This window comes from Bombina bombina, chromosome 1 (assembly GCF_027579735.1).
Source record: "Bombina bombina isolate aBomBom1 chromosome 1, aBomBom1.pri, whole genome shotgun sequence".
Classification (NCBI taxonomy): Eukaryota; Metazoa; Chordata; class Amphibia; order Anura; family Bombinatoridae; genus Bombina; species Bombina bombina.
The window spans coordinates 1,007,758,461-1,007,782,530 of record NC_069499.1 but is presented as its reverse complement, the minus strand read 5'-3'; the positions used below and the strand labels follow the sequence as shown (position 1 = coordinate 1,007,782,530).

Here is a 24,070-nt window from a genome sequence, read left to right as displayed (position 1 = left end):
GGATCTTTCCACGCAAGAGTCACTAGAGAGGGAGGGATAAAATAAAGACAGCCAATTCCTGCTGAAAATAATCCACACCCAAAATAAAGTTTAAAGAAAAACATAAGCAGAAGATTCAAACTGAAACCGCTGCCTGAAGTACTTTTCTACCAAAAACTGCTTCAGAAGAAGAAAATACATCAAAATGGTAGAATTTAGTAAAAGTATGCAAAGAGGACCAAGTTGCTGCTTTGCAAATCTGATCAATCGAAGCTTCATTCCTAAACGCCCAGGAAGTAGAAACTGACCTAGTAGAATGAGCTGTAATCCTTTGAGGCGGAGTTTTACCCGACTCAACATAGGCAAGATGAATTAAAGATTTCAACCAAGATGCCAAAGAAATGGCAGAAGCTTTCTGGCCTTTTCTAGAACCGGAAAAGATAACAAATAAACTAGAAGTCTTTCGGAAAGACTTAGTAGCTTCAACATAATATTTCAAAGCTCTAACAACATCCAAAGAATGCAACGATTTCTCCTTAGAATTCTTAGGATTAGGACATAATGAAGGAACCACAATTTCTCTACTAATGTTGTTGGAATTCACAACTTTAGGTAAAAATTCAAAAGAAGTTCGCAACACCGCCTTATCCTGATGAAAAATCAGAAAAGGAGACTCACAAGAAAGAGCAGATAATTCAGAAACTCTTCTGGCAGAAGAGATTGCCAAAAGGAACAAAACTTTCCAAGAAAGTAATTTAATGTCCAATGAATGCATAGGTTCAAACGGAGGAGCTTGAAGAGCCCCCAGAACCAAATTCAAACTCCAAGGTGGAGAAATTGACTTAATGACAGGTTTTATACGAACCAAAGCTTGTACAAAACAATGAATATCAGGAAGATTAGCAATCTTTCTGTGAAAAAGAACAGAAAGAGCAGAGATTTGTCCTTTCAAAGAACTTGCGGATAAACCTTTATCTAAACCATCCTGAAGAAACTGTAAAATTCTCGGGATTCTAAAAGAATGCCAAGAAAAATGATGAGAAAGACACCAAGAAATATAAGTCCTCCAGACTCTATAATATATCTCTCTGGATACAGATTTACGAGCCTGTAACATAGTATTAATCACAGAGTCAGAGAAACCTCTTTGACCAAGAATCAAGCGTTCAATCTCCATACCTTTAAATTTAAGGATTTGAGATCCTGATGGAAAAAAGGACCTTGCGACAGAAGGTCTGGTCGTAGCAGAAGAGTCCACGGATAGCAAGAGGCCATCCGGACAAGATCCGCATACCAAAACCTGTGAGGCCATGCCGGAACTACCAGCAGAACAAACGAGCATTCCTTCAGAATCTTGGAGATTACTCTTGGAAGAAGAACTAGAGGCGGAAAGATATAAGCAGGATGATACTTCCAAGGAAGTGATAATGCATCCACTGCTTCCGCCTGAGGATCCCGGGATCTGGACAGATACCTGGGAAGTTTCTTGTTTAGATGAGACGCCATCAGATCTATTTCTGGAAGCTCCCACATTTGAACAATCTGAAGAAATACCTCTGGGTGAAGAGACCATTCGCCCGGATGCAACGTTTGGCGACTGAGATAATCCGCTTCCCAATTGTCTATACCTGGGATATGAACCGCAGAGATTAGACAGGAGCTGGATTCCGCCCAAACCAGAATTCGAGATACTTCTTTCATAGCCAGAGGACTGTGAGTCCCTCCTTGATGATTGATGTATGCCACAGTTGTGACATTGTCTGTCTGAAAGCAAATGAACGATTCTCTCTTCAGAAGAGGCCAAAACTGAAGAGCTCTGAAAATTGCACGGAGTTCCAAAATATTGATCGGTAATCTCACCTCCTGAGATTCCCAAACTCCTTGTGCCGTCAGAGATCCCCCACACAGCTCCCCAACCTGTGAGACTTGCATCTGTTGAAATTACAGTCCAGGTCGGAAGCACAAAAGAAGCCCCCTGAATTAAACGATGGTGATCTGTCCACCACGTTAGAGAGTGTCGTACAATCGGTTTTAAAGATATTAATTGAGATATCTTTGTGTAATCCTTGCACCATTGATTCAGCATACAGAGCTGAAGAGGTCGCATGTGAAAACGAGCAAAGGGGATCGCGTCCGATGCAGCAGTCATAAGACCTAGAATTTCCATGCATAAGGCTACCGAAGGGAATGATTGTGACTGAAGGTTTCGACAAGCTGAAATCAATTTTAGACGTCTCTTGTCTGTCAAAGACAGAGTCATGGACACTGAATCTATCTGGAAACCCAGAAAGGTTACCCTTGTATGAGGAATCAATGAACTTTTTGGTGAATTGATCCTCCAACCATGATCTTGAAGAAACAACACAAGTCGATTCGTATGAGATTCTTCTAAATGTAAAGACTGAGCAAGTACCAAGATATCGTCCAAATAAGGAAATACCACAATACCCTGTTCTCTGATTACAGACAGAAGGGCACCGAGAACCTTTGTAAAAATTCTTGGAGCTGTAGCTAGGCCAAACGGCAGAGCCACAAACTGGTAATGCTTGTCCAGAAAAGAGAATCTCAGGAACTGATAATGATCTGGATGAATCGGAATATGCAGATATGCATCCTGTAAATCTATTGTGGACATATAATGCCCTTGCTGAACAAAAGGCAAGATAGTCCTTACAGTTACCATTTTGAACGTTGGTATCCTTACATAACGATTCAATATTTTTAGATCCAGAACTGGTCTGAAGGAATTCTTCTTTGGTACAATGAAGAGATTTGAATAAAACCCCATCCCCTGTTCCAGAACTGGAACTGGCATAATTACTCCAGCCCACTCTAGATCTGAAACACAATTCAGAAATGCTTGAGCTTTCACTGGATTTACTGGGACACGGGAAAGAAAAAATCTCTTTGCAGGAGGTCTCATCTTGAAACCAATTCTGTACCCTTCTGAAACAATGTTCTGAATCCAAAGATTGTGAACAGAATTGATCCAAATTTCTTTGAAAAAACGTAACCTGCCCCCTACCAGCTGAGCTGGAATGAGGGCCGCACCTTCATGTGGACTTAGAAGCAGGCTTTGCCTTTCTAGAAGGCTTGGATTTATTCCAGACTGGAGATAGTTTCCAAACTGAAACTGCTCCTGAGGATGAAGGATCAGGCTTTTGTTCTTTGTTGAAACGAAAGGAACGAAAACGATTATTAGCCCTGTTTTAACCCTTAGATTTTTTATCCTGTGGTAAAAAAGTTCCTTTCCCACCAGTAACAGTTGAGATAATAGAATCCAACTGAGAACCAAATAATTTGTTACCCTGGAAAGAAATGGAAAGTAGAGTTGATTTAGAAGCCATATCAGCATTCCAAGTTTTAAGCCATAAAGCTCTTCTAGCTAAAATAGCTAGAGACATAAACCTGACATCAACTCTGATAATATCAAAAATGGCATCACAGATAAAATTATTAGCATGCTGAAGAAGAATAATAATATTATGAGAATCATGATCTGTTACTTGTTGCGCTAAAGTCTCCAACCAAAAAGTTGAAGCTACAGCAACATCAGCCAATGATATAGCAGGTCTAAGAAGATTACCTGAACACAGATAAGCTTTTCTTAGAAAGGATTCAATTTTCCTATCTAAAGGATCCTTAAACGAAGTACCATCTGACGTAGGAATAGTAGTACATTTAGCAAGGGTAGAAATAGCCCCATCAACTTTAGGGATTTTGTCCCAAAATTCTAATCTGTCAGACGGCACAGGATATAATTGCTTAAAAACGTTTAGAAGGAGTAAATGAATTACCCAATTTATCCCATTCTCTGGAAATTACTTCAGAAATAGCATTAGGAACAGGAAAAACGTCTGGAATAACCACAGGAGATTTAAATACCTTATCTAAACGTTTAGAATTAGTATCAAGAGGACCAGAATCCTCTATTTCTAAAGCAATTAGTACTTCTTTAAGTAAAGAACGAATAAATTCCATTTTAAATAAATATGAAGATTTATCAGCATCAATCTCTGAGACAGAATCCTCTGAACCAGAAGAGTCATCAGAATCAGAATGATGATGTTCATTTAAAAATTCATCTGTAGAGAGAGAAGTTTTAAAATATTTTTTATGTTTACTAGAAGGAGAAATAACAGACATAGCCTTCTTGATGGATTCAGAAACAAAATCTCTTATGTTATCAGGAACATTCTGCACCTTAGATGTTGAAGGAACTGCAACAGGCAATGGTACATTACTAAAGGAAATATTATCTGCATTAACAAGTTTGTCATGACAATTAGTACAAACAACAGCCGGAGGAATAGCTACCAAAAGTTTACAGCAGATACACTTAGCTTTGGTAGTTCCAGCACTAGACAGCGATTTTCCTGAAGTATCTTCTGACTCAGATGCAACGTGAGACATCTTGCAATATGTAAGAGAAAAAACAACATATAAAGCAAAATTGATCAAATTCCTTAAATGACAGTTTCAGGAATGGGAAAAAATGCCAATAAACAAGCTTCTAGAAACCAGAAGCAAAGAAAAAATGAGACTGAAATAATGTGGAGACAAAAGCGACGCCCATATTTTTTTAGCGCCAAATAAGACGCCCACATTATTTGGCGCCAAAAATGACGCCACATCCGGAACGCCGACATTTTTGGCGCAAAAGGACGTAAAAAAAATGACGCAAGTTCCGGCGACACGTATGACGCCGGAAACAGAAAAGATTTTTTGCGCCAAAAAAGTCCGCGCCAAGAATGACGCAATAAAATGAAGCATTTTCAGCCCCCGCGAGCCTAACAGCCCACAGGGAAAAAAGAGTCAAATTTTTTAAGGTAAGAAAAAATGATTGATTCAAATGCATTATCCCAAATATGAAACTGACTGTCTGAAAATAAGGAATGTTGAACATCCTGAGTCAAGGCAAATAAATGTTTGAATACATATATTTAGAACTTTATAAATAAAGTGCCCAACCATAGCTTAGAGTGTCACAGAAAATAAGATTTACTTACCCCAGGACACTCATCTACATGTTTGTAGAAAGCCAAACCAGTACTGAAACGAAAATCAGCAGAGGTAATGGTATATAAATAAGAGTATATCGTCGATCTGAAAAGGGAGGTAAGAGATGAATCTCTACGACCGATAACAGAGAACCTATGAAATAGACCCCGTAGAAGGAGATCACTGCATTCAAATAGGCAATACTCTCCTCACATCCCTCTGACATTCACTGCACGCTGAGAGGAAAACCGGGCTCCAACTTGCTGCGGAGCGCATATCAACGTAGAATCTAGCACAAACTTACTTCACCACCTCCATAGGAGGCAAAGTTTGTAAAAACTGAATTGTGGGTGTGGTGAGGGGTGTATTTATAGGCATTTTGAGGTTTGGGAAACTTTGCCCCTCCTGGTAGGAATGTATATCCCATACGTCACTAGCTCATGGACTCTTGCTAATTACATGAAAGAAACTATCAGTTCTGTGATCGATTAAAAATTTAATATGAAGCCTTTCTGAAATATAGATACAATAATAATAATATGTAAACTTCACTAATGGGTATATCAAATGAATACCATTCTGATATCATATCGGATGCGACAGTCTTCAGATGATTGGATTGCTAATAAAAAATGTATCCTAATGTTCATCAAATGTTATTTTGTAATGAAGTTAAGTACATTTGGCATATATATCCATTAGAGCCGAATTCAGCGTTAGATTAGATGACGTTAGTCAGAATAGAAGACGTGTATCACAATTTCAGCCTATACAGCAGTGGTTTTCAGTTTAGGAAATGTAATCTTCGACATACCTCCACAGTGCACTGTGAGTATCCAACACGGAACAACAACTCAGGTAGATTATTTAGGCCAATTGGTCGAAGATTACCTTTGCTAAACAGAAAATCACTGCTGTATAGGCTGAAATTGTGATACACGTCTTCTATTCTGACTAACGCTGAATTCAGCTCTAATGGATATATATGCCAAATGTACTTAACAACTTCATTACAAAATAACATTTGATGAACATTAGGATACATTTTTTTTTTTTTCAGTTTTCAAAAAGCTTTATTTATGATTCAAAAAGAAGTAACACTGAAGTGTAAATGTCACATAAAATTCAACAAAACATGTTACATATTGTATCATTATACAGAAAACAGAACCGTGACAGAGTCATTTTACATAAAACTAGGCTTCAGGCCTTCAGAGTCTTTGGTAGCATAATCAAGCAGTATACGCCTCTGCCGCTTCTTTATCTTTGGTTAGTTAGGAAAAGATACATTCTGCTCTGAAAGCGTCAAAATAAAAGCAAATACAGCGTAACGAAAATGAACAGTTCAGCTCAGGTGCTATATTGTGCACCTGTAGATCGTAACTTATGACATGCAGCGAAACCATCGGTGCATGACAGCTAAATGTAGAGTGGGAAAAGAAGAAGTAAGATCATATGTAACAGGATTAGGGGAGAGATATCCCCAAAGAGTGAAGGAAGAAAGAGGGAGAGTGGAAAGAGGGGAAGGGGGGAAAAAAGGGGGGGGGGAAGGGGGGAGGGGGATGCAAACCACGTTTCAGACTTGCACATCTATAAAGTGTGATTTTATCTAGTCAAAGGTTTCCAGAGCTCTTTCATGTATTCATGAACTTCAATTTTATCGTCTCTCATGTAACAATATCTTTCTAATGACAGATATCTATCAACCCTGTCTTCCCAATCTACATGTTGTGGGATGTGAGTAGTTTTCCAGTTCTTGGGAATGAGGGCTTTAGTGCTATTAAGCATTATATACAGGAGATATTTTTTGGACTTTTCTACTAGTTTAGGCAAGCCATGGAACAGCAGTAGACCCGGACCTCTATTTACTGTAAGGTTTAATTTGGCTTCTATCGAGTCCACTACCGAACCCCAAAATGGCTGAATTAGGTCACAAGTCCACCAGATGTGGAGAAATGTGCCAGTCTCACCGCATCCACGCCAACACTTGCCATCTGATTTCTTATAGAATTTTCTGATCTTGGCAGGAGTGAGGTACCAGCGGGATAAGTATTTATATTTGGACTCGAGGACCCCAGCGGAGACAGATGCTTTGCTATGGTTATAGAATATATTTTGCCAATCCGTCTCCGTAAGGCCCCCGCCAAGTTCTGTGTTCCATTGTCTGACAAACGAAGGTGTGCCATTCTCTTTGTGAGATGTCAGCAGGTTGTACATAGTAGAGATTAAGTGTTTTGGCGCGGTCGGCAGCAGACATAGCTTCTCCAGCTGTGTAAGTTGTCTCGTTATGTTATCTGCCCCTCTGTGTGTATTTAGGTAATGTTGTATCTGTCTATGAAAATACCATGAGATCTGCAGTCCCGATTGTTGAAGTTCCTCTAAGTTTTTGAGTTTCCTATTTGATAATAGTCTATAGAACATAGTTTGATCTATTTGAGCTTTATTTATATTGGTTTGCTGCGCGTTTGTGAACATGATGTCAGGATTGTGTATAAATGAGGTAAGTGGGGAAGGGGTGGTGGAGATATATGGGTGCTCAATGAGTGTTTTGTCCCATTGTGTAAACAATTCCTCTAGGAATGAGTAATAGGCGGTTATATCAGGTCTATTCTTACTAGAGATCCATCCCAATGTCCCCAGGTTTCGTACTCCTATGATGGTGCGCCCTATTTGGACCCACTTCTTATCAATAGAGTTGGTACACCATTCCACCTGGGTTTGGAGGTTAATAGCCTTCTTATAAGAAAGAAGGTTTGGGAAACCCAGTCCGCCATTCTCTTTGGTTAAGTATAGAGCATGTCTGGAAACGTGAGGTCTCCCGCCTCCCCAGATGTATTCCTCTAGTTGTCCCTGTAATTTTCGTAGAAAATGGGGCTGGAAGGGAATCGGCAAAGTTTGTAAGTAATATAGGATTCGAGGAAGGATATTCATTTTAACTACACCTATCCTCCCTAGCCAAGAAATCCTCTTGTTTTCCATGCCGATAGATCGTCAATAATTGACTTTGATAGATGGAGATAATTGGCCTCAAATAAGTGACATATATTCGGTATTTGGCATAGGTCCGCTTGGATTTTGTATGATTCAAATGGAAATTAGACACCTTGCCGTATTCCTCAAATTCCCTGAGGACCTCTGGTAGGGAGGCCAGGGGATTCGAGATAGATAACAGGACATCATCCGCATATAGCGAAACTTTGTGATCCTGATCTTCTATTTTTATCCCCGTAATGTTCTGGTTAGCGCAGATTTTTTGTGCCAGAACTTCTATCGAAAGGGCAAATAGCAGGGGTGACAATGGACAGCCCTGTCTTGTACCATTTGATATATTAAAGGGGTCAGATAGTATGTTATTAATTTTAACTTGCGCTGTGGGTTTCGAGTATAGGGCGAATTCTTTTTGTATGAAAGGTTGGCCGAAATTCATTTTTTGATAGGACAGCTTTAAGAAATCTCCAGCTGACCCTATCAAACGCCTTCTCGGCGTCTGTTGAGACGAGAACCGCAGGGATGTTGTGGCGGCGGGCGTAGTTCACTAAGAGATTGGCTTTTATAGTATTATCCCTGGCCTCGTGGCCAGGAACAAATCCCACCTGATCTGGTGAAACCAGTTGGGGTAGATAAGTATTTAATCTTGTGGCGAGTATTTTTGCGTAGATTTTTAGATCCACGTTAAGAAGGGATATTGGCCTAAAGTTTTCCGGGCGGTTGGGTAATTTCCCAGGTTTTGGAATGGTGGCCACATGTGCCAATAACATAGAAGGTGGAAAGTCCTGCGTGGGTCCAATAGTGTTAAATAGAGACGCTAAATGTGGTGATAAAACATCCCTGAACAATTTGTAATATTTAGTGCTAAAGCCGCCTGGGCCAGGGCTCTTGCCAGTTTTTAAGTTGTCTATAGTTTTAGCTACCTCCTCAACAGATATGGGGGAATCTAGTCCCTCTTTATCCTTATCTGATAATTTTGGGAGTGTAAGAGAGTACAAATATTTTACAATATGGGAGTGAGGGATGTCCTCCTCTAACCCCTGATGTGGGGACTCCTCTCTGTTTAAATTGTATAACTTCTGGTAGTATGATCTAAGTACCGCCGCTATGGACGGGCTATCTGCGCAGCTTTGGTTGTGATGGTTTAGGATAGAGTGTATGTGTGTTTTTAGTTGTTTTCTCTTCAACGCCCGCGCTAGAAGTCTGCTGGGTTTATCACCAAACTCAAAGTAGGTCTGTTGTAGTTGTAATGCTCTTTTCTGGTGATCTACTGAGTGGATGTCTTGTAGTTCTTTTCTGGCTTGTTGCAAAGCGCATTTAGTTGTCATGTCTGTAGGTGTCTTTTTATGTCTAGTCTCTAAGTCTCGAATGTTGGAGAGGAGTGTGGTGTACCTAATTATAAGCTGTTTGGAGTTTAGTGCTTTTTGTTTTATTAATTCGCCTTGTATCACGCTTTTATGTGCTTCCCACAGTATCTGGTCCGACACCTCCCCCGTGTCGTTGAGACAAAAGTATTCCACTAGTTTTGTCTCTATTTGTGATTTAAGTAGCTGGTTATTTAACAGGAAGTCATCAAATCTCCAGATAAAAGGTATGTCTGACATAGAAGGTCAGTTTATTTTACATAGAACAGGTGAGTGATCGGACCACGTCATAGGGAGTATTTGGGAACTCGTGACTCTCGCAAGTGTAGACTGGTCTGTAAAGAAGTAGTCAAGTCTTGTGTACACGCTGTGCGGGTGTGAATAGAATGTAAAATCGCGTCTGATGGGGTGTAGTGTGCGCCATGTATCGTGAACCGCAAGTTCCTCCAGTCTGGAGTTACACTGTCTGATCATTTTTTTAGGGATGGAGGCTGTCATTCGGGACGTGTCTAACATAGGGTCCAGGGGAAGGTTAAAGTCGCCTCCCATTATCAGCGCCCCTTTGCGGAGGTCTAGAATCTTGTTAGTGAGAGTGGACATGAATTTGTTTTGTCCCTGATTTGGGAAAACAGAATTTATGTTTACCTGATAAATTACTTTCTCCAACGGTGTGTCCGGTCCACGGCGTCATCCTTACTTGTGGGATATTCTCTTCCCCAACAGGAAATGGCAAAGAGCCCAGCAAAGCTGGTCACATGATCCCTCCTAGGCTCCGCCTACCCCAGTCATTCGACCGACGTTAAGGAGGAATATTTGCATAGGAGAAACCATATGTTACCGTGGTGACTGTAGTTAAAGAAAATAAATTATCAGACCTGATTAAAAAAACCAGGGCGGGCCGTGGACCGGACACACCGTTGGAGAAAGTAATTTATCAGGTAAACATAAATTCTGTTTTCTCCAACATAGGTGTGTCCGGTCCACGGCGTCATCCTTACTTGTGGGAACCAATACCAAAGCTTTAGGACACGGATGAAGGGAGGGAGCAAATCAGGTCACCTAAATGGAAGGCACCACGGCTTGCAAAACCTTTCTCCCAAAAATAGCCTCAGAAGAAGCAAAAGTATCAAATTTGTAAAATTTAGAAAAAGTGTGCAGTGAAGACCAAGTCGCTGCCTTACATATCTGATCAACAGAAGCCTCGTTCTTGAAGGCCCATGTGGAAGCCACAGCCCTAGTGGAGTGAGCTGTGATTCTTTCAGGAGGCTGCCGTCCGGCAGTCTCATAAGCCAATCGGATAATGCTTTTAATCCAGAAGGAGAGAGAGGTAGAAGTTGCTTGTTGACCTCTCCGTTTACCAGAATAAACAACAAACAAAGACAAAGTTTGTCTGAAATCCTTAGTAGCTGCTAAGTAAAATTTGAGAGCACGAACTACATCCAAGTTGTGCAACAAACGTTCCTTCTTTGAAACTGGATTAGGACACAAAGAAGGCACAACTATCTCCTGGTTAATGTTTTTGTTAGAAACAACTTTTGGAAGAAAAACCAGGTTTAGTACGCAAAACCACCTTATCTGCATGGAACACCAGATAAGGAGAAGAACACTGCAGAGCAGATAATTCTGAAACTCTTCTAGCAGAAGAAATTGCAACCAAAAACAAAACTTTCCAAGATAATAACTTAATATCAACGGAATGTAAGGGTTCAAACGGAACCCCCTGAAGAACTGAAAGAACTAGGTTGAGACTCCAAGGAGGAGTCAAAATTTTGTAAACAGGCTTGATTCTAACCAGAGCCTGAACAAAGGCTAGAACATCTGGCACAGCTGCCAGCTTTTTGTGAAGTAACACAGACAAGGCAGAAATCTGTCCCATCAAGGAACTTGCAGATAATCCTTTTTCCAATCCTTCTCGAAGGAAGGATAGACTCTTAGGAATCTTAACCTTGTCCCAAGGGAATCCTGCAGATTCACACCAACAGATATACCAAATTATGTGGTAATTTTTCTGGTTACAGGCTTTCAGGCCTGAACAAGAGTATTAATAACAGAATCTGAGAACCCTCGCTTTGATAAGATCAAGCGTTCAATCTCCAAGCAGTCAGCTGGAGTGGGTCGAACGGACCTAGAACAAGAAGGTCTCTCAAAGGTAGCTTCCATGGTGGAGCCGATGACATATTCACCAGATCTGCATACCAAGTCCTGCGTGGCCACGCAGGAGCTATCAAAATCACCGACGCCCTCTCCTGATTGATCCTGGCTACCAGCCTGGGGATGAGAGGAAACGGCGGGAACACATAAGCTAGTTTGAAGGTCCAAGGTGCTACTAGTGCATCCACTAGAGCCGCCTTGGGATCCCTGGATCTGTACCCGTAGTAAGGAACTCTGAAGTTCTGACGAGAGGCCATCAGATCCATGTCTGGAATGCCCCACGGTTGAGTGACTTGGGCAAAGATTTCCGGATGGAGTTCCCACTCCCCCGGATGCAATGTCTGACGACTCAGAAAATCCGCTTCCCAATTTTCCACTCCTGGGATGTGGATAGCAGACAGGTGGCAGGAGTGAGACTCCGCCCATAGAATGATTTTGGTCACTTCTTCCATCGCTAGGGAACTCCTTGTTCCCCCCTGATGGTTGATGTATGAACTTGGCCCTCGCTAGCTGAGGCCAAGCTTTGAGAGCATTGAATATCGCTCTCAGTTCCAGAATATTTATCGGTAGAAGAGATTCTACCCGAGACCAAAGACCCTGAGCTTTCAGGGATCCCCAGACCGCGCCCCAGCCCATCAGACTGGCGTCGGTCGTGACAATGACCCACTCTGGTCTGCGGAAGGTCATCCCTTGTGACAGGTTGTCCAGGGACAGCCACCAACGGAATGAGTCTCTGGTCCTCTGATTTACTTGTATCTTCGGAGACAAGTCTGAATAGTCCCCATTCCACTGACTGAGCATGAACAGTTGTAATGGTCTTAGATGAATGCGCACAAAAGGAACTATGTCCATTGCCGCTACCATCAAACCTATCACTTCCATGCACTGCGCTATGGAAGGAAGAGGAACGGAATGAAGTATCCGACAAGAGTCTAGAAGTTTTGTTTTTCTGGCTTCTGTCAGAAAAATCCTCATTTCTAAGGAGTCTATTATAGTTCCCAAGAAGGGAACCCTCGTTGACGGAGATAGAGAACTCTTTTCCACGTTCACTTTCCATCCGTGAGATCTGAGAAAGGCCAGGACAATGTCCGTGTGAGCCTTTACTTGAGGAAGGGACGACGCTCGAATCAGAATGTCGTCCAAGTAAGGTACTACAGCAATGCCCCTTGGTCTTAGCACCGCCAGAAGGGACCCTAGTACCTATGAGAAAATCCTAGGAGCAGTGGCTAATCCGAAAGAAAATGCCACGAACTGGAAATGCTTGTCCAGGAATGCAAACCTTAGGTACCGATGATGTTCCTTGTGGATAGGAATATGTAGATACGCATCCTTGAAATCCACCTTGGTCATAAATTGACCTTCCTGATGGAAGGAAGAAGTGTTCGAATGGTTTCCATCTTGAACGATGGAACCTTGAGAAACTTGTTCAAGATCTTGAGATCTAAGATTGGTCTGAACGTTCCCTCTTTTTTGGGAACTATGAACAGATTGGAGTAGAACCCCATCCCTTGTTCTCCTAATGGAACAGGATGAATCACTCCCATTTTTAGCAGGTCTTCTACCCAATGTAAGAATGCCTGTCTTCTTATGTGGTCTGAAGACAACTGAGACCTGTGGAACCTCCCCCTTGGAGGAAGCCCCTTGAACTCCAGAGAATAACCTTGGGAGACTATTTCTAGCGCCCAAGGATCCAGAACATCTCTTTCCCAAGCCTGAGCGAAGAGAGAGAGTCTGCCCCCCACCAGATCCGGTCCCGGATCGGGGGCCCGCATTTCATGCTGTCTTGGTAGCAGTGGCAGGTTTCCTGGCCTGCTTTCCTTTGCTCCAGCCTTGCATAGGTCTCCAGGCTGGATTGGCTTGAGAAGTATTACCTTCCTGCTTAGAGGACGTAGCCCTTGGGGCTGATCCGTTTCTGCGAAAGGGACGAAACTTAGGTTTATTTTTGGTCTTGAAAAGACCTATCCTGAGGAAGGGCGTGGCCCTTGCCCCCAGTGATATCAGAGATAATCTCTTTCAAGTCAGGGCCAAAGAGTGTTTTCCCCTTGAAAGGAATGACAAGCAATTTGTTCTTGGAAGACGCATCCGCTGCCCAAGATTTTAACCAAAGCGCTCTGCGCCACAATAGCAAACCCAGAATTTTTTCGCCGCTAACCTAGCCAATTGCAAGGTGGCGTCTAGGGTGAAAGAATTAGCCAATTTAAGAGCACGAATTCTGTCCATAATCTCCTCATAAGAAGAAGAATTACTAATAATCGCCTTTCCTAGCTCATCAAACTAGAAACACGCGGCTGCAGTGACAGGGACAATGCATGCAATTGGTTGTAGAAGGGAACCTTGCTGAACAAACATCTTTAGCAGACCTTCTAATTTTTTATCCATAGGATCTTGGAAAGCACAACTATCTTCTATGGGTATAGTGGCGCGCTTGTGTAGAGTAGAAACCGCCCCCTCGACCTTGGGGACTGTCTGCCATCAGTCCTTTCTGGGGTCGACTATAGGAAAACAATTTTATAAATATGGGGGGAGGTACTAAAGGTATACCGGGCCTGTCCCATTCTTTACTAACAATGTACGCCACCCGCTTGGATATAGGAAAAGCTTCGGGGGGCCCCGGGGCCTCTAAGAACTTTTCCATTTTACATAGTGGTTCTGGAATGACCAGATAATCACAATCATCCAAATTGGATAACACCTCCTTAAGCAGAGCGCGGAGATGTTGCAACTTAAATTTAAAAGTAATCACATCAGGTTCAGCTTGTTGAGAAATGTTTCCTGAATCTGAAATTTCTCCCTCAGACAAAACCTCCCTGGCCCCCTCAGACTGGTGTAGGGGCCCTTCAGAAACCATATCATCAGCGTTCTCATGCTCTACAGAATTTTCTAAAACAGAGCAGTCGCGCTTTCGCTGATAAGTGGGCATATTGGCTAAAATGTTTTTGATAGAATTATCCATTACAGCCGTTAAATGTTGCATAGTAAGGAGTATTGGCGCACTGGATGTACTAGGGGCCTCCTGTATGGGCAAGACTGGTGTAGACGAAGGAGGGGATGATGCAGTACCATGCTTACTCCCCTCACTTGAGGAATCATCTTGGGCATCTTTTTTTTTTTTTTTTTTTTTTTTTTTTTTTTTTATGACATAAAATACATATAGTTAAATGAAAAGGAACCTTGGTTTCCCCACAGTCAGAACACAATCTATCTGGTAGTTCAGACATGTTAAACAGGCATAAACTTGATAACAAAGCACAAAAAACGTTTTAAAATAAAACCGTTACTGTCACTTTAAATTTTAAACTAAACACACTTTATTATTGCAATTGCGAAAAAGTATGAAGGAATTGTTCAAAATTCACCAAAATTTCACCACAGTGTCTTAAAGCCTTAAAAGTATTGCACACCAAATTTGGAAGCTTTAACCCTTAAAATAACGGAACCGGAGCCGTTTTTATATTTAACCCCTTTACAGTCCCTGGAATCTGCTTTGCTGAGACCCAACCAAGCCCAAAGGGGAATACGATACCAAATGATGCCTTCAGAAAGACTTTTCTATGTATCAGAGCTCCACACACATGCAGCTGCATGCCATGCTGTCCTCAAAAACAAGTGCGCCATACCGGCGCGAAAATGAGGCTCTGACTATGATTAGGGAAAGCCCCTAAAGAATAAGGTGTCTAAAACAGTGCCTGCCGATATAATCATATCAAAATACCCAGAATAAATGATTCCTCAAGGCTAAATATGTGTTAATAATGAATCGATTTAGCCCAGAAAAAGTCTACAGTCTTAATAAGCCCTTGTGAAGCCCTTATTTACTATCTTAATAAACATGGCTTACCGGATCCCATAGGGAAAATGACAGCTTCCAGCATTACATCGTCTTGTTAGAATGTGTCATACCTCAAGCAGTAAGAGACTGCACACTGTTCCCCCAACTGAAGTTAATTGCTCTCAACAGTCCTGTGTGGAACAGCCATGGATTTTAGTTACGGTGCTAAAATCATTTTCCTCATACAAACAGAAATCTTCATCTCTTTTCTGTTTCTGAGTAAATAGTACATACCAGCACTATTTTAAAATAACAAACTCTTGATTGAATAATAAAAACTACAGTTAAACACTAAAAAACTCTAAGCCATCTCCGTGGAGATGTTGCCTGTACAACGGCAAAGAGAATGACTGGGGTAGGCGGAGCCTAGGAGGGATCATGTGACCAGCTTTGCTGGGCTCTTTGCCATTTCCTGTTGGGGAAGAGAATATCCCACAAGTAAGGATGACGCCGTGGACCGGACACACCTATGTTGGAGAAATAAGCGTTTACCAATGTAATCAAGTTATTAAATAGTAGGCCCACAACAATTAAAAACCTACCATCTGGGTCCCGTTCTACGTGGATAGGGGAGAAAAGAGCAGTGCGTTTAACCATAATTCCCACCCCATTCCTTTTTGTTGGCCCGGATGCAAAAAATGAGGTCGGGAATTTTGGGTTTGGCCAGGTCGGTTCTTTACCCTTGCAAAAATGTGTCTCCTACATGAAAATGATGTCACAGTGTGTTCTAACAGCGTCTCTGATCAAGTGTGTTCTCTTTTCGGGTATATTCAGACCTTTAGTATTTATGGTCATCAGTGTCAAATTGTGTACCCCAGGTGATACCCCAGGTGGTTGCATTATGGAGGAGGGGGGGTGGGAAGAAAAAAAAAAGGGGTGGTGGCAGGGGGTAGTTTAGGTGGGAGAGAAGAAAAGGGGATAGGAAGATGTTATGGGGAGGAGGGGTAAGAACGAGAAAGAGTAAGAGAGAGTGAGAAAAGAATTTAGAGTATATTCCAGACATTAATTCCTATGACTAGGAGGGGTCTAGAGAAAAGACTATGAATAGTTTATGCACTATAAGTTGCAATCTGTCTTGACACTACCAACAAGGAAAGTGGGAAAAAAAAGAAGTGTCAGAAATTGTGGGATAAGTATCCCTGTGCCTGATACAGTTACCATACAGAAGAGTGAGTACATTAGGAGGGACAAAGCTTGTCTAGAAGTAGGCAGAGGGGAGAGAGCGAAATAGCATGTTATTACATCTTATTAACTCCTTATATCAAATAAGACATATAGTAGTGCCAATTCACAACTGTAAACAAACAACTGTAACATAACACATAATAACTTAGTTAGGTAGATAAGTATGGAGAGGCCAATTACAAGGTGGATTGTGAAACAATGTGGTTATCTTTGCAGTTCAATACTTATATATGGACTGGTTGAGAATGAGTTTTCAGTGTACATAGCCTAGGTTAATGAATAGTGCCTCATATTTTTAAGCATGGACAATATAGTCTAGGGCCAGTAGGCCTCTTATTGCAGCATATGGCCTAAGGAGTATTTGTTGGGAACCCTGTTTTTGCTCATCAAGTGAGACAAGTAATAATGACAACTCTAAACTTTAAACCTTCAACATGAACATAACATAACATATTTCAACATAACAGGGTGGAGATATATAATGAAGGCCAATTACGGGATGGCTTGTGATGTAGAATGGTTATTAATTCACCTCATTAGCTATATGTAGCTAGGTAGAGAGTAAGTTTCTAATATAGGTAGTATGAATTATTGAACTGCGCCTCATGAGCTTAAGTAAAGGCATCAGGATTTAGGGCCATTAAGCGTCTTATTGTAGCGAATGGCCTACAAAATATATATTGGAGGCCCTGTATCTATATAAATATACAACAAAACCTAAAAGCGGTTATCATTGATTGCAAAAAGTAGGGCCATACACTTGGTATAGAGTGGGTAGGAGAAAACACAAATACCAAAATAAAAGAAAATATGTAACAGCAAGCACAATACTCATCTGAACTCTATACAGGCATCGCTGGGAATGTTCAGCAAGTAGTGTGAAGGTGACCAGCAAGGTCAAAATTATTTATCAACAATTGTGTCCTGAGAATTGCGGGCAGGATGATGAGGTTCATCTTCATCAGGTGTGGGTATGTCCACATCCAAGATTTTGCAAAAGTCCTGGAGGTCTACTTGGGTCCTGTAGATTGCTGGCCTGCCATTACATGTGGCTATTATACAAACAGGGAATCCCCATTTGTACTGGATTCTGTTTCGTTGAAGAACACTGGTAATAAACCTTAGGTCCCTTCTTTTTTGCAGAGTAATTTGGCTCAGATCGGAAAAGACCTGTATAGGTATACCAGCATGTGTTATGTCTTTAATAGCACATGCTTTTTGGGATATTGCATCTTTGTCCTTGTAGCTTAAAAATTTAATGATAATGTCCCTCGGGAGGGGGGCTTTAGGAGAGGGTTTCGGGCGGAGGGCCCGATGCGCTCTTTCAAGCGGGATATCAGGGGAGTTCGGTGTTCCTTTAATGGTGCGGAATAGATGTTGCAGATATCCTTCTATTGCGGTGCTACCAACCGACTCCGGCAAGTGTTAACTTGTTGGCTAATCTGCTGAAAGTCCTTCTTTAGGTCACTGAACAAAGTTCTCATCTCTGTTAAGACAATTTAGATATCAGCTTTCGAGGATATGACGTTTAGATCATACCTAGTTAGGGGTTCTTGGGGTTGTGAATCATGTAGAAAGTTTGGTGCAGACAATAATGTAGGGGACTGTGATGTTGTTTCTGCAGCCACTTGGTCAGTGCTTGTGTTAGGCAGTTTGAGGAAATTGGTCAGGCTGGTGCTTTTGAGATCCTTATCACCTTTAGCATTTTTTCCTGTGAGCCACAATTAAGTGCCCGAGTGAGCTATGTAAAGGTGATATATATATATTTTCACTGTCCAGGGTATATGCCTGTCAGTTACTACAGTATGAAGTATTCTGCGTTTATGTTATGGCACATGTGCCCCCCTCCGCCCTTTATAATTCACTCAGACTGTTAACTTAAGTTTCCTGAGATGTACAGTCTCTCCGACCCCAGAGCCGCTTCTGTTGATGTGTAACAAGCCCACTGCAACACCCGGTGATTGCGTTGCTGTGAGATGAGCCCCCTGACCGCCAGCGGTCGTTTGAAGGCCCAGGTGATACAACTGCAAGTGGGACTCCACGTGGGTAAAGTCTCGGCTAAGTGCGGGTACCTGTGTCTGTTGCCGCGGGCGTCTGGCCTCGCGGGAGTGGTGTTGCTCCGGGCCGCAGTTCAGCTCCTTCACTCACCAGCTAGTACCTCGCCTGGCAAGATGTGACGGGGGGGAGAAATCCCCTATGGTGCAGTAGTATAGTCGCGGCGGCGGGAGCAGGCAAGGGCCGCCGGTGGTCTGCTTTGCGACTTCCAAGTCGGTGTCAGGTGCCGCAGGGATATTGTCCCTATAGTCGGGTGTCGGGAGGTGGGTATCGCCAACGATGCTTGCTAGAGCGGTTCACAAACAGGTGTGGGAAGTGCCGTTGTCTCCAGGCTCACAGGGTTGTATAGGCCGCAACCTCCCTGGATACAAAAAAGTCATCAAAGTCTTTTACAATTGGAGGATCATAAGCAGGGAGTTTTTATACACTGCCTCCCCGATTTTCATGCAGGAATAAATAGTACCCTCCGTTTTATTCAGTTAATTTCAGGCACAGGGCTTAGGAGCCAAGATTTAAGCAGCCATGTTCCTGCGTGGCCAGGCTCCACCCCCAGGATACATTTTTTATTAGCAATCCAATCATCTGAAGACTGTCGCATCCGATATATGATATCAGAATGGTATTCATTTGATACACCCATTAGTGAAGTTCACATATTATTATTATATGTGTATCTATATTTCAGAAAGGCTACATATTCAATTTTTAATCTGTCACAGAACTGATAGTTTTTAGTTTTTTTATGTATATAAATTTCTTTGGTAGTCTGGCCAGTACATAGTACGTATTGTATTATCGACATTGGTGTCATAAAGTTAGTTATTTTATGCGTCATATTCGCACTTTGTATTAAATTAAATAAATATTTAACATATTTTATGCTTTTATCTAAGCTCTGTGTATTATTATAACATTGTACCCACTTCATATTATTGTGTCATATCAACTCACACTTTTTGCATTTGCGATAGTAATATCGGTTCATATAATGAATATATACTAGGTGTACATACACCTTAAATTTACTGGGAATCAGCATCCATTTTTGTGCCACCTATAGTCTTTTTTCTTAAGGACCTAGGTAATTCATGGAATATTTATTACTATCCTGTCAAGTTCTTTAGTGCAGGATCAGGACATCACAATATGTTTCGTCTGGAGGACGGATGCCACAGCGTGCTAAGGGTTGTGATTCCCTGTAGTTTCAGGCGTGCTAGTGGTAGAAGGTTTTCTGCAGCAGGAGTTGCAGGCTGTGCTAAATAGGGTTGGTTTCGTGCAACCGGCTCTTTTGAGGTTTCCCCTGCCTTGTCTGAATTTTGCGTAAGTAAGCTATGCGCTAAGTTTAGCATTATACTATTTTCCATTGGAAGTGACCCTGACCCTAGATCCAGCTCCTGGTGCAGGAGAAACATTTATTTCTATCTGGTTTCACTTTGTGAATTGTTTGTACATTTATCCTTGAGGTAGATTCCATACTCAACATTTATTGGAGGTGGAGGGGTTGTCTATTTCTCAACTGAGAATTTTGATTACTGTAATTAGAAATCAGCAAAGAAATAACTCTCAGACCCAGGAAATGCATGAATTCAGTACTGTAGGCCTTTGGCAGTGGCTAGAGGATATTTTACATTTTCCTACTTTGTTTAACAAAAAATACCTTGGAGTAAAGCTCCAAATCAACAATCTCTAGAACAATAAAAAATGCCATTTATTGGAAATGACACTGCTTCAAATTAGCTTAAAACAGCTAATACATTCAGGATTTGCTTTATTTACTTCCAAAATGTCTGACAGAAATGCCATTGTTTAAAGGGACTTAGTAATCCATTTCTTTCTTTGTTTCATCTAAAACACATTTTAAAATGTATTTCATGTTCCTCTCCTGATTAAACCAATGTTTTCTTGTCATACTTGCAGAGGTGTGTCCCTCTCCACCAGTAATGCAGAGCCAGAACAAATGACGAACAAACACATAACAAATACTGCAGTATTAATTTAAACAGCTTTTACCTTACATTTTTTTCAACAAGTGTAAACACAGCTCTTTCATATTCCTGAAAGAAAACGTTTGAATACAATCTCCATTTATGCAGACTGATCAGACATATAAAAGCCCAAGCATAAAATATAGCAGTTTGCATTGGTAAATTTTAGTACTGTGACTATGGTTTCATTGAAAGAGTTAACTATTTTATGTCTACCTCTAGCTCCTTGGCATCAAAATATTGTAGGTACTGCTGAGGTAGTATCTCATTGAAGCCCTCGAAAAAAGCCTGTGTTTGCTCTTCTACTCCTCGAGAAAGCCTCCATTCTGCTACTAGCCTAAGAGAGACAATCAAAATGAGGTATGGAAAATAACTGCGTGCTGTCACAAACTTTTTTTAGTTCTCTAAAAGTGATAGAGAAAATGCAAGATGTAGGCTAATATAAGAATTTGTCACTCATATGAATTTTTTTTTTTTAAGGGCAGATATAGAGAGAAAAAAATAATTATGCTTACCTGATAAATTTCTTTCTTTACGGACATGGAGAGTCCACAACATCATTCCAATTACTAGTGGGATATTCAACTCCTCGCCAGCAGGAGGAGGCAAAGAGCACCCATCAAAGCTGTTAAGTGTAACTTCCCTTACCCATAATCCCCAGTCATTCAGCCGAAGGAAAATGGAAAAAGAAGAAACACAAGGGCGAAAAGGTGCCTGAGGTTTACTAAAAAAAAACCCTGCCAAATTATAATTAAAAAGAGGGCAGGGTCGTGGACTCACTATGTCCGGAAAGAAATAAATTTACCAGGTAAGCATAAATTTTGATTTCTTTCCTATGACATGGAGAGTCCACAATGTCATTCCAATTACTAGTGGGAATCAATACCCAAGCTAGAGGACACAGAATGAACAGGAGGGAGAAAAAGGCAGGAGGACCTAAACAGAAGGCACCACCGCTTGAAGAACCTATCTCCCAAAAGAAGCCTCAGGCGAGGCAAAAGTAACACATTTGTAGAATTTGGAAAAAGAACGCAAAAAGGACCATGTTTCCACCTGGCAAATCTGTTCAACAGAAGCTTCAGTTTTGAAAGCCCAAGAAGAGGAGACAGCCCTAGTGGAAAGAGCCGTAATTCTCTCAGGAGGCTGCTGACCAGCAGTCTCATAAACCAAACGAATCATACTTCTTAACCAGAGGGAAAGAGTTGAAGGAGAAGAGTCCTTCTGACCTTTACACTTTCAAGAGAAAACAACAAACAGGGCAGAAGATTGCCTAAAATCTTTAGAAGTTTTAGAGCACGCACAACATGCAAGTTACGCAAAAGACGTTTCTTATGAAAAGGATTAGGACAAAAAAAAGGAACTACAAATTCCGGAATAATGTTTTGATCCAACACCACCTTAGGGATAAAAACCAATTTAGTATGAAGGACCGCCTTATCTGCATGAAAGATAAGGTAGGGGAATCACACTGCAGAGCTGAAAGCTCAGAAACTCTGTGAGTGGAAGAAAAGCAAGGAGAAAAAAAACTTTCCAAGATAACAAATTGATATCAACAACATGCATTGTCTCAAACGGAACCTGCTGCAAAACTTCAAGAACTAGATTAAAGCTCAAAGGAAGAGCAATAGGTTTAAACACAGGCCTGATTCTGACCAGGGCTTGTACAAAAGCTTGAACATCTGGTAAGTCTGCCAGACGTTTGAGCAAAAGGATAGATAATGCAGAAATCTGACCCTTCAGAGTACTATACCAAAAAGTGAGATCCCACACTCCGATATAGTAAAAACATCAACATTTTATTTCAATATTTAAAATTTGAAAAAGTGACAGCATGCCACCTAGAAAAATTAAGAGAGGAAAGTGCAGCACGCGGGCTTACGCGTTTCGGCAATCTGCCGTATTCATAGCCTGGTGTGTCCGGCTCCAGGAGAAACCCTTAGATTTGTACCAATAAAGATATTTATGCCATACCTTATGGAAAATCTTGCGAGTAACAGGTTTGCGAGCCTGAGCATAGCATCAATGACCGCTTCAGAAAAAACACGTCTAGACAGAACTAGGAGTTCAATCTCCAAGCAGTCAGCGTCAGAGAATCCAGGTTTGGATGGAGGAAAGGACCCTGAATTAGAAGGTCCTTCCTCAGCGGTAACCTCCAAGGAGGTAGAGATGACATCCTTACTAGATACGCAAAACATATTCTGCGAGGCCATGCAAGAGTTATTAGGATTACTGATGCTCTCTCCTGTTTGATACGAGCAATGACTCGTGGAAGGAGAGCAAATGGAGGAAACAGATATGCCAGAGAGAACATCCAAGGAACCGCTAGAGCATCAATCAGAACGGCCTGAAGATCTATTGACCTTAAACCGTACTTGGAACATTGGCGTTTTGGCGTGACACCATCAGATCCCACTCTGGAACCCCCCGTCTGAGGGTTATCCGAGTGAACACTTCCGGATAAAGAGCTCACTCCCTGTGATGAAAGGTCTGTCTGCTCAGAAAATCTGCCTCCTAATTGTCCACTCCTGGAATGTGGATGGCAGATAGGAGACAGTCGTGAGCTTCCACCCACTGCAGAATGCGAGCCACCTCCTTTATGGCCAAGGAACACAGAGTTCCTCCGTTGTGGTTGATGTAAGCCACTGAGGAGACTTTGTCTGACTGGAATCTGATAAACCAGACTAAAGATATTTGAGGCCAAGCTACCAAGGCATAGAAGATCGGTCTCAACTCCAAAATGATTATGGGGAGAGAGAACTCCTCTAGAATCCACAGGCCCTGAGCCTTCAGAGAACCCCAAACAGCTCCCCAGCCTGACAGGCTGACGTCCGTAGTCACAATCCCCCAGGAAGGTCTCAGGAATTAAGTGCCCAGAGACAGATGTTCCTGTGAAATCCACTATGAGAGAGAACCTCTTGTTAGGGGGTCCAGATTTATCCTCTGTGATAAATCTGAATGGTCTCGGTTCCATTGACGGAGCATGCAAAGCTGCAGCAGTCGCAGATGGAACCGAGGAAAAGGAATGATGTCCATAGAAGCCACCATCAGACCAATCACCTCCATGCATTAAAGGGACAGTCAACACCAGAATTTTTGTTGTTTAAAAAGAAAGATAATCCCTTTATTACCCATTCCCCAGTTTTGCATAACCAACACAGTTATAATAATACACGTTTTACCTCTGTAATTATCTTGTATCTAAGCTTCTGCTGACTGCCCCCTTATTTCAGTTCTTTTGACAGACATGCAGTTTAGCCAATCAGTGCTCAGTCCTAGGTCACTTTACGTGCATGAGCTCAATGTTATCTATATGAAACATGTGAACTAATGCCCTCTAGTGGTCAAAATGTATTCAGATTAGAGGCAGTCATCAAGGTCTAAGGAATTAGCATATGAACCTCCTACTTTTAGCTTTCAACTAAGAATACCAAGAGAACAAAGCAAAATTGGTGATAAAAGTAAATTGGGAAGTTGTTTAAAATTGCATACCCTATTTAAAACATGAAAGTTTTTTTTGGACTTGACTGTCCCTT

At 41.6% G+C, this 24,070-nt stretch overlaps 1 protein-coding gene across 1 annotated transcript in view; it reads right to left on the bottom strand.

Moving 5' to 3' along the window:
• Positions 1-24,070, bottom strand: part of ITCH (itchy E3 ubiquitin protein ligase) — a gene marked incomplete at its 5' end in the record, with an annotated part of 589,083 nt that overhangs the window by 89,173 nt on the left and 475,840 nt on the right. The window contains 1 exon segment of the mRNA XM_053713073.1: positions 20,754-20,874. Coding sequence (XP_053569048.1) covers positions 20,754-20,874 — 121 coding nt within the window.